Raw genomic sequence first — 10,920 nt, forward strand, 5'->3', positions numbered from 1 at the left:
GAAAGTCGCTTTCTGTGTCCCCCACGACAAAATAACTGCAACTTCAAAGGGGAAATTTGGATGTAGCAAAATGACAGCTAGCCTTCGTGATGATAGCTGAATTCTCAATTTGCAGCTTATATAATGGGCGAGGTCAATCATCAGTTTCATCGCCTAGTATATGTGTTCCAGAAGTAGAGCTTGTAAACAGAGCCTCCTCAGGCATTTGTAAGGAGACGACAGGCTCGTGATCGACGTTTAACAAATTCTTAAATAAAGCAAGGTTTGGCATCTTTACAACGTTCCCAGAGAGCGGAAACATGGGAAGGAAAAGCCATATTGGACAGGCCATTAGTCCTCAGAATCTGATTCAAGGGGACAAGATCCGTCGTCCACATTCGCGAGTGGATTGAACAATGAGGAGCTTGGATCAGTGCAGCCGACCACCAGGTCCAAATTACAGCGGTCCCCCTTCATCAAAAATTCAAAATGATAAGAATGTTAAAATCAAGTCATAAGAAATGTATCCATGTTTGCCAGATTGCAGGTATGAATGAAGGCTGCTACATACCCCTTCCACCGACAAATTGCCGATCATTGCGCACCGTGTGATAACAGTATTTGAATCAGGAAAGATTGCTTGTTCGCATGCTCCCTCTTTACCCAATTCTTCTGCTAAGCCCTGCACATAACAGGGGTTTTTAAACCCATTAACCTGATTCTTCCTATATCATTTTCTGTTTGGTAATTTCAAAAAACTGTAACTAAAGATTGCCACCAAAAGGAGCACAAGAAATAACAGATAACGCTCCCAAGAAAATCGTTTGAGAACCTATATCATGAGTGCAAAGAGTGGACCATCCCAGCAAAAAAAAAAAAAAAAAAAGTAAGAGAAAAAACATAAGATTCATGAGGGTGATGTAACAAGACCATTCGACATGCAGGGAGTCTGTTCAGAGTCTGAAGTGTTACCCCATTGAAGAAGTCAATTGGCTTCTTGCGCCAATTCTTTGGAACTTGAAACTGCAGTTTGTATTGACCATCCCAAGCAACTCCATTTGTAAATGAAAAAATCATGTTTGTAGCTGTCAATTCAAGCATAAAACACAAAGCAGACTTTGAGTAGAACCCTCAGTAATGAGAAAATCCTTCTCGCTGAAACGGGATCCGATTTCAAGCATATTTTTCTCTCTAAGGAAAAAAACGAGTGGTGCACAATGATGAACATAAAATTTCATCAGATGTGATAGTCAGCACCCCTGATACTAATTGCACTGCCACTCAATTTTGTCACAGAAGTACTATCAAAATGTTGCAGGGATTCTGGAAAGTCGCTGCAATAGAGAATGACTGTAAACATATGAGGTATGAACAGAGCACGAACCATGTTTAGGAACGCATATCCTGATAGTGAAAAAAGGAGGGTCAGCCTTTCCTCGAACTTTCTTTGTCATAACCCTTGGCTCACCCCCACACATGATGGGCTGATTAAAACCCCCTGCAAACACAGTCACAGTAAAAAGATTAAAGGTCGGCCATCATCCCTAGCGACAGATGGGTTGTTAACTTGGATTAACAAATGCGATACCATTAAATGCGATTCCAAATTCCTCATTTGGGACCAACTTATTTGAGGGATTGTAAAAGAGTGTCAAATTGCCTCCCTGCCAAAGGTTGAAGTGGATTCTCAATGAAAGTCAAACCAAGAAGAAAGAAGCATCTTAGAATCAGCTGCAATGTCCTACATACAGATGATGGAGGAAGACCGTTGCTGGTTTTCCAGTATACAGGAGCCAATCCAAGTTCAAACTCAGTCCACTTGGGAAGAGTATACCTGGATAGAAATCAAAATGTCAATCTCTTTACTTAGAACCAGTCATGGTGATTACGCTAGTTTCAACAGTGGTGATGTTTCACCAGCTAGTTCACAATATGCTACAGAAAGTAGGGTGAGTTTCAAGTTACAGTCCCGACACCCAATTTTGAGGTGAGGTTAAAACGATTCATATGCTAATTACTGCTGATGAAGAGATCATAACATAAACAAAAACTCATAGTTGGAAGCACAATTCTATAAGGCCGTACCCATCTTTATCAATAAAGCATTCAGACATCCATGAGTACCATGGGGGTTGGCTGGTTTACCCATACATAAGTCTCTAGCAACTCAAAGAGAAAAAGATACTACAAGAAATTTTCAGTGGATTCAGATGCCTAAAGATTGAAGTTGTAACTTTCATTTCAAGAAAGACTTATGGTATGAAATGAGACCTCAATATCAAAAATTAATTACTGACTCTAGTGGTTGGATTAGCACTTAAAGATCCATCGCTAAGTTTACCAGCTGAAGGAGATACAAGTAGTGAAAATAACAAGCGGTTCTTAATTTCAATTTTGTCACCAATGACCAGAGGAAGTACCTACTGATTATGCTTGGAGTCTAAGTTCATGGTTTAAATTGAAATCAGATAAATGGTCCTATAAGGGCTTCAACTGCAGAACTTGGAAAAAAAAATAGTTCCTAAAGTTAAATTTAACTTGATAAAGAAAAACAATTAGAACAAAAACAAAAGACGCACAAAAACCTATTAGTGTAAGTTGCAATTTCAACTGCAGAACTTGGAAAAAAAATAGTTCCTAAAGTTAAATTTAACTTGATAAAGAAAAACAATTAGAACAAAAACAAAAGACGCACAAAAACCTATTAGTGTAAGTTGCAATTACTAAGATGCGTATTTAAGCACATATAAAATGAATAAAGTAAAAAAACTGCAATTTCTTTAGGTCAATCAATTTGTTTTGTGCACCAATGAGGTCCAAATTTTCAGAACTAGCAAACATAGGAACATACTCTTTAACCTCCAACACTGCAGTTGTTGCAACAGCCCTTATTTTTCCAGTTCTTATAACAATCTGCCTCTTTGTTGGTTGATATCTCAGCTGGTGTGTGCCAACAAAATCAGCTCCTGCATTTCAAAGCTTTTCAATAAGTACAACTGCATCACTGGAAGGAGTGTCGAACGCATGAACAATGGTCTAAGAGGAGAAATGAAAAGACCCGACTGAGATAAAACTCAATTAGATCGTGCAAAACGACAAGCAAAGAAATCTCTCCATAGACAAAAAGTTAACAATATGTCAACAATGATCTAAGAGGAGACATGAAAAGAATTGACTGAGATAAAACTCAATTAGATCTTGCAAAACGACAAGCAAAGAAATCTCTCCATAAACAAAAAGTTAACAATATGTCAACAATGATCTAAGAGGAGAAATGAAAAGAACTGACTGAGATAAAACTCAATTAGATCGTGCAAAACAACAAGCAAAAGAAATCTCTCCTCTTAGATCATTGTTGACATGAGATAAAACTCAATTAGATCGTGCAAAATGACAAGCAAAGAAATCTCTCCATAAACAAAAAGTTAACAATATGTCAACAATGATCTAAGAGGAGACATGAAAAGAACAGACTGAGATAAAACTCAATTAGATCGTGCAAAACGACAAACAAAGAAATCTCTCCATAAACAAAAAGTTAACAATATGTCAACAATAATCTAAGAGGAGACATGAAAAGAACCGACAGAGATAAAACTCAATTAGATCATTCAAAACGACAAGCGAAGAAATCTCTCCATAAACAAAAAGTTAACAATATATTCGTAACAGAGTGTGCAAATTCAGAATTAAACTGATAAAATTAAACAAGAATAAATTGAATAAGCCTCCTTTTTAACCATCATGTTTTCATCCACTGCTGGCCAAGTTCTTGGAGGTCATCATTTTAAGTTCCTTCATCCTTTATAACCCACGCAATATCAATTAGAATTGCAACACCAAACCCTATAAATACTCCAAAATGAATTTTCAGCCTGAAAACCAAAAGGGGCAAGACCTGGAAATCAGAAAGAAATTAAATCACCCGACCGAGATCTGCCAATCAGCCATTCATCAAAACCCCCTTATCATATCGTCTTTTGCTTCTCCATCAATTCGAAATGTTGAAAGGAAATTGAAATTTTGTTTTCAAACAGAGACAGGATAATGGTCAGATAGTATTGAAAGCTTCAATGAAAGTCCCTTGTTTAACAACTACTGTGGTTTCAGTTTCACTTTAGATTGCTCAATTGTGAGATGAGAAATCTTGACATCACAAATGAGACGGTAGCAATCGATGTATTATCAGGATTCTTCAGACTATTTCCAACTCGCAACCTCAAACGGAGAAGCAGATGTCCCTAAAAGGCACGAATTTAAAAATTAATCGTAGCAAACCCGCCCCGACTGTCAACCAAAGTCGTGTAGGCAAGTTGCTTACCAGATAGAGGAGAGCAAGAGCAGCATTGAGCCGAGGGCAGCAAGCGTGACTGCGACAGAGAAGAGAGGAAGGTAGCTGAAGCTGAGGCCGCCATGTGTAAAACGAAGTCGGGTCTGTTGATATTTCTATCAGAAGCTAAAATAAAAATCTCGTGCATAGTGCAGACCTTTTTAAGATCAAACTACTCTGGACATGTTAGTCTTTCTGCTCACGTTTTTGTGTGAAGGAGAAGGAAGGACGCAAGAAAATCACTGCCTCATCCTTGCTACAAACGGACAAAACACAAGTCGCCAAAAAATCTAGAGAAAGGGAGGGCTGAAGCCTTTAATGAGAAGTAAAACCAGTATCAGTGGATTCCACCTTATCTCCATCGTCCCCATCAAATCCATCGAAGCGAACCCACAGGCTTAAATTCAGAAGAAATGGCAATGCACCCAGCCCAAGTTGCTCAATCTGAAAGACATGGCCCTCGCAGTGGCAGTGGGGGTGCCTAAAACCATTAAGAATCAAAATCGTTTTGCATTTCCCCGTGCGTTTGCAAAATATTGGCCAGGGGAGGAGGCACTGCACCGTCGTCTGGATGTCTACTCTAGAAGCATCAAATACGGTGGACTACACCGTCGTCTGCAAAGTAAGGAGGCGAGAGCACCCATTTTAGCCCGCGCAACGGCGGAAGCAGAGTTCGGTAAAATCCTGTTCTCGAACGTGGAGATAAAACGGAGGCCGCAGATATACACGGGGAGGAAATGGAATTTTCTGGACATTGCGACGGCTTCGGTGGTGGTGCTGATGCATGTTTTAGCTTTATTCGCTCCTTTCACGTTCAACTGGCCGGCGCTGTGGACGGCTGTGGTTCTGTATCTCGTAACGGGCATGTTCGGGATAACACTCTCGTTCCATCGGAACTTATCTCATAGGAGCTTTAAGCTTCCGACATGGCTCGAGTACCTGTTCGCCTATTGCGGAGTTCAGGCACTGCAGGTAACCGACGAAATGCATCAAAAAGTTGTTTTTTTCTGTGGCTCTTCTCTATATCAAAGACTTAAATTTTACTTGCCGTCTACAGGGGAATCCATTGGATTGGGTAAGTACTCATAGGTTCCACCATCAGTACTGCGATTCAGAGAAAGATCCGCATAGCCCTGTCGAAGGTTTCTGGTTTAGTCACATGAGCTGGCTCTTCGATACCAATTCTATCCTCCACAGAGTGAGAAAGCCTCCTCTTTTCGTTAAAAATCACATCACTTTTCTTGTTTTGTATTCTCTGGCACTTATCTGTGAGGATTTTCTGGCAGTGTGGTGAAAGTAGCAATGTAGGCGACTTGGAACGACAACCCTTTTACAGATTTCTGAGGCAGACGTACATGGTTCACCCAATTGTGCTGGCCTTTCTCCTATACGCTGCCGGGGGGTTTCCCTTCCTTGTTTGGGGCATGGTAACTCCGCTGCAATTCTCGTTCTGCTGATCCATGATTACGATCCCAATGGATGATGTAGGGAAAGGTTTTGACAAGACTTAGTACCGTCCTCAATCTTCATTCTCGCCATTTCACTTCCACTGTAGTTTTCTCCATATCATAGAGGAAAATGATTCTTTACTCATTTTTTAAAGAGGAGTTCCTAGTTTTTTTTTTTTTTTTTTTTGAAATTAGAAAACAGCCGATTATCAGAACTACGAGCCTTCGGAGAGTTAAGAGCAGAAAGACGAGTTGAGGTTTGCGACAGCCTGAGGCATTCCCCCCATCTCGAGCTCTGCTTTTTGACATGAATTGGCTGGTATGCTATGAATAATCTGTCAAATTCCCACTGAGCGATAAATGGTTGGTTTTTGCTGTGGATGACAGGGGGTAAGAGTGGTCTGGGTGTATCATATAACGTGGCTAGTGAATTCTGCTAGTCACGTCTGGGGTACTCAGTCATGGAACACCGGAGATCTGTCCAGAAACAATTGGTATGAATAACACTCAGCTCGGAAAAGAATCACAATCTCTCTGTACGACGCGATGCCCAGGTGATCATGGTCCTTTATTAATTGCTGTCGCCGGTTTCAGGTGGGTGGCTCTGCTTGCATTTGGGGAGGGATGGCACAACAACCACCATGCCTTCGAGTACTCTGCTCGGCATGGGTTAGAGTGGTGGGAGCTGGACTTGACATGGTACGTAATTCGCCTACTTGAAGTCCTTGGATTGGCCACGGACGTGAAGCTACCATCGGAGGCTCAGAAGCGGAGGATGTCGGTGAATTGAATTGAGGCTCCGGAGCTGAAGCTTGAAACTTGTGAAGCCGGTTTTGTATGTTATATCAAATATACTTTTGTTGCAGAAAAACGAGCGTAAACGTTTTGGCCGCTTAATAAATAAATTTGCTGTAGTTGGGGATTGTACGTTGTGGGTTGAAATAGGAAATCAGGAATGATCAGACGATCAACTTGAGTGCCCCTGATGAAATTGTGAAGTAGGGGGTAGATAATGCGTGGATGAACAGGGAAGTGAGTCAATTTAGATGATTTGTTTTAAAAATGATCGTATTTCAACATTTGGAATTTGGATATGCTTCATAAAAGATTAAAAAACCAAAAGACATGTTCTTAGTTGTAAAGATTAGTGCAGTTGAATTGCGACTTGTGGGAGAAAAGGAAAATAAACCGGTAGTGACGGACGGAGGACCAAAGTGTCCCAATCCCAATCCATGTTTTGGTGGTAAACGCAGTGTGGGTGACGACTGAGAAAGCCTTGCTAGTTGCTGCCGCCAATTTATTCCATTTATGGGCGCTCCGGTAAAACCGTAAAAGACATACTCCGAGGGGGAAAAGCCTTAAACTTTTCTCGAGAGTGGGACTGGGTACTCTTGCCGAAGGAACATGTCGAATGTCGTGGTGCTGGACAACGGCGGTGGCCTCATCAAGGCCGGCATCGGCGGCGATCTGGACCCCGTTGCAGTGGTCCCCAACTCCCTCGGCCGTCCTCCCCACTCTTCCAAGCGCTGGCTCGTCGCCGATCAGCTTCTGTCCTGCGAAGACCCCACCTCCATCTCCCTCCGGCGACCATTCGATCGCGGATACCTCATCAACCCGGACCTCGAGAAGGAAATCTGGGATCGCGTCTTCCGCTCCATCCTCCGCGTCGACCCCGCTCAGTCCTCCCTTCTCCTCGTTGAGCCCCTTTTCAACCTCCCCTCCATCCAACGCGCCACCGACGAGCTCGTCTTCGAGGACTTCGGTTTCAAGTGCCTCTACGTTGCCGACTCTCCTTCCCTCGTCCACCTCCATGAGGCAAGCCGACGCCCGGACGGCCTCGTCGCCAAGACCCAATGCAGCCTCGTCGTTGATTGTGGTTTCTCCTTCACTCATGCCGCTCCTGTATTACAGAATTTCACTCTTAATTATGGGCTTAAGAGGCTCGACCTTGGGGGTAAAGCTCTTACTAATTACTTGAAGGAGCTCATTTCTTACCGTTCGCTAAATGTTATGGATGAGACTCTTATCGTTGACGAGGTCAAGGAGAAGCTTTGTTTTGTTTCGCTTGATGTTGCCCGGGACTTGGAGATTGCAAGGTAAGTGCATGCGTGGAAATTCTGCTTTGTTCTTAAGAAATTTGCTCTAATACTTACCTCTTTTGACGACTCCCATACGAGAAGAAACTGAATTGGTGCCTTAGCGGGTTGAGAACAAAAACCTCTATTTCGAAAAGAAAAAAAAAAAAAAATCACTTTTGACAGTAGCTTTTGCTTCACTAAGACAGACATAAGATAACTGATGAGTCCTCTTCTGCTCCATCTCTATGCTTTTTGCTGGCGTTAAAATTGGGTGAAATCCGGCGGAGTGTTCATTTTGTTCATTAAAGTCATAACCTGGATACTTGCTCTTGTTCCACCATTTGCTAAGGTGTGTGCTGCGGTTATTCAGCCCCTCATTGTTTATTAGAAATGCCCGATTCTCAATATTACACAAATTCTGACAGAAAAAGTTTTACTGGTTTTTAGTATGGGCGTTTAGATGGCTAGGGTGAATTTTATGTTAATGGAAAGCCATTTTGTTCGTAAAGGTTGGTTCAGAGGGAGCCAGGGACCAGTCGTGCAACTGATGTCACAGACCCTTCCTTCAATAAATCTCTGTTATAGGAAGGTATACTGATAGGCAGAAAGTCCAATTATGTCATTCTACATTTTAGGATCTTGGCTTGCAGTTGCTTATTAAAGCCACAATTCTAGTGGAACCTCTCTTTGGATGTTTAGTGGCTGATAGAAGATTCCCATAGACCTACTATGTTTCAATATCTTGATGGTGGAAAGGTATTTGGAACTTTTGAATTTTGCCAAACATGTGCAGGAAGGAAATAGTGGACTTTGACATGTTTATTTTGTTTTGTTAACGCTGGGGTCAATTATTCTCAATGGGTTTCATTGTTTTGATGTTTTTGACATTCACCACTTGTTTGCGATTCGTTCATGCCTTGAATTCTGTAGAAAGCGTGGGAAAGAAAATCTGCTGCGATGCACATATGTCCTTCCTGATGGTGTAACTCATACTAAAGGTTATATAAAAGATCCCACTGAAGCATATGGATACCTTAATCTGCAAGACGCAGTTCAACCAGTCACAAAACAAGAGGTGGGGGTCACTGAAGATGCGGGAAGAAATGAAGACAAGGGGAAAGTCGATTTGACAAAAAATGTATACTACATAGTGCATCTCAATTAAGGTTTCATGCACAGCACTATCTCATTTGGGTTTTCATACTGTATATCATGTTTAAATTGTTTGGCATATGTGCAGGAGTTTAACCTGACCAATGAGCGTTTCCTTGTCCCTGAGATGCTATTCCATCCTTCTGACTTGGGTTTGTAGAAGTTGACATGTTTGCTCCCATATGCTGAGTTGATTCTAGCTATAATAAGATTTTATTTGATTTTTTAAAGCGGCATGCTCATTATGTGTGATCGTTTGCCCATGTGAGTTGTGGCAGGATATTTCATTCACCAGTATGACTGTGTACTGCTTTGCAGGAATGAATCAGGCTGGATTGGCGGAGTGCATCGTTAGATCTGTCCATTCTTGCCATCCTTATCTTCATCCAGTACTCTTTGAGAGGTACTTTTTGTTTAGATTTTAACTAGTACTAGTTGATGTCGATTTACTATGCATCTCAATTCTTTTCTCATGATTTTATATATCTGCAGTATTATATTAACTGGTGGGAGCACTCTATTTCCTCGATTTGCTGAAAGATTGTAAGTTTACATCTTCACATACATCTATGTTCTCTTAGTGCTACACTAGATGAGAATTCTTTGAGGAAATGTTTATGTTGATGTCATCCAATTATCTGTAAACTGCTTCTCTTTGAAATTATATTTTGAAAATTTTGTAATTTTTCATTGAGAAACATTCCAATTATGCAGAGAAAGGGAGCTTCGCCCACTGGTACCCGACCATTACCGAGTGAAAATAACGACTCAGGAAGAGTAAATACCTCCCCCTACTCAATATGCATGGTTCTTTTTAAGTATTTGATATGAAGTTTCGCTTCATGAGATGAAATCCTTTTTCTTTTTCCCTCCTGAGAACTACTCTATTCCTCTACGTCGAATATAACTCTCACAGTTTTTTTGACTTCCAACTGCTTGTCTAGCCCTATTCGAGGAGTTTGGAAAGGAGGATCACTTTTGGCATCTAGCCCTGATTTTGAAGCAATGTGTGTGACTAAGTCTGAATATGAGGAGCTAGGTTCAGCTCGGTGTCGCCGTCGATTCATGCATTAACTGTTGGAAAATGGAGGCTCTTTTTTTTAAAAATCCTTGGTCTCTCAATGAAATGCAGAGATTTGAAAGCTCTATCAAGGTTGACGCAACCTTTTCAGCTCGTGGTGGATCTCTACACTTGAAAGTGCTCACTTGGATCCAATCCAAATTTGTTCGACTCCAGTGTTAGAGTTCGCTTAGGTGTTTATCTCACCGCATATCTGAGGAAAAGAAGAAGCTGCAAACTTAAGCAAAATTATAGGGTGGGGACTTCAGATTGTTCTTTGAATGCCGCTTAATGTTTGCTGTCACAGGTTTCTTCTCAACACCATGTCGCCACCCAATCTCAATAGTTGGTAGGAACATGTTACTGAAACACCATGCCACAAGTCACGAAGAAAAATGCAAAACAGTTCTAGGCTGTTCTCTGACCCAAGATATCCAACTTGTATTAGTCTTGAAATTCAATTTGTTAACACTTGCAGCTTTGATAGTTTTATATGATGTTTTAGTAGCATTTAATGTCTTTATTTGGAGTTCAGATCGGTTATTCCATGTACTAGCCATGGGTAGGTAAAAAAGGTGAAAGAAACTCATTTAAATAAATTGATGGATCTTATTTTCCCTCTTTTTGTGATTCGAGGAGGCTGGCCAGCCCCTTTTATTTTTACATTTCAGTTGTAAATATGGAGCTGCTCTTTCAACATTTATGATGTGTTTGTGGAAACTTTCTTAACCAGAAATGGCTATTGTGAGGAGGATTGAAATGGCCTCTATTTTAGCAGCTTTTCTGGATTACAGATTATTTATGTTCGTCTCGTGGGCGAAGCTCATATAGAGGGTAAGACGAAATTGCTCCACTACTCGTTTTGATTGATCA

The 10,920-nt window shown here is 41.1% G+C and overlaps 3 protein-coding genes across 4 annotated transcripts; 2 read left to right on the forward strand and 1 right to left on the reverse strand.

The window, feature by feature from the left end:
* Positions 1 to 83: 83 nt before the first annotated feature.
* Positions 84 to 4,832, reverse strand: LOC137949590 (protein POST-ILLUMINATION CHLOROPHYLL FLUORESCENCE INCREASE, chloroplastic-like). 2 transcript variants are annotated; one of them, XM_068795677.1, is made up of 9 exons: positions 4,513 to 4,832; positions 4,301 to 4,413; positions 2,831 to 2,945; positions 1,729 to 1,813; positions 1,568 to 1,643; positions 1,364 to 1,477; positions 952 to 1,064; positions 551 to 661; positions 84 to 450 (listed from the first exon to the last, which is right to left on the reverse strand). In XM_068795677.1, the coding sequence occupies exons 2-9, from the start codon at positions 4,392 to 4,394 to the stop codon at positions 331 to 333; spliced, it is 828 nt and encodes a 275-aa protein (XP_068651778.1). In that variant the 5' UTR covers positions 4,395 to 4,413; positions 4,513 to 4,832; the 3' UTR covers positions 84 to 330. The 2 variants fall into 2 exon arrangements, with proteins under 2 accessions (XP_068651778.1, XP_068651777.1); XM_068795676.1 differs by having other exon boundaries at positions 4,301 to 4,832.
* Positions 4,763 to 6,756, forward strand: LOC137950215 (palmitoyl-monogalactosyldiacylglycerol delta-7 desaturase, chloroplastic-like). Its single transcript, XM_068796603.1, has 5 exons — positions 4,763 to 5,281; positions 5,367 to 5,507; positions 5,596 to 5,736; positions 6,145 to 6,251; positions 6,352 to 6,756. The coding sequence occupies exons 1-5, from the start codon at positions 4,763 to 4,765 to the stop codon at positions 6,545 to 6,547; spliced, it is 1,104 nt and encodes a 367-aa protein (XP_068652704.1). The 3' UTR covers positions 6,548 to 6,756.
* A 167-nt stretch (positions 6,757 to 6,923) lies between these two features.
* On the forward strand, positions 6,924 to 10,770 carry LOC137950520 (actin-related protein 6). The gene is made up of 7 exons (XM_068797035.1): positions 6,924 to 7,853; positions 8,766 to 8,973; positions 9,076 to 9,139; positions 9,306 to 9,390; positions 9,480 to 9,530; positions 9,702 to 9,764; positions 9,932 to 10,770. Exons 1-7 carry the CDS (start codon positions 7,162 to 7,164, stop codon positions 10,059 to 10,061), a joined length of 1,293 nt encoding a protein of 430 aa, XP_068653136.1. The 5' UTR covers positions 6,924 to 7,161; the 3' UTR covers positions 10,062 to 10,770.
* Positions 10,771 to 10,920: the final 150 nt, after the last annotated feature.

This window comes from Aristolochia californica, unplaced genomic scaffold (assembly GCF_029961685.1).
Source record: "Aristolochia californica isolate CCGP_79_NKW_82.1479 unplaced genomic scaffold, dmAriCali1.0.hap1 SCAF_14, whole genome shotgun sequence".
NCBI classification, from domain to species: Eukaryota; Viridiplantae; Streptophyta; class Magnoliopsida; order Piperales; family Aristolochiaceae; genus Aristolochia; species Aristolochia californica.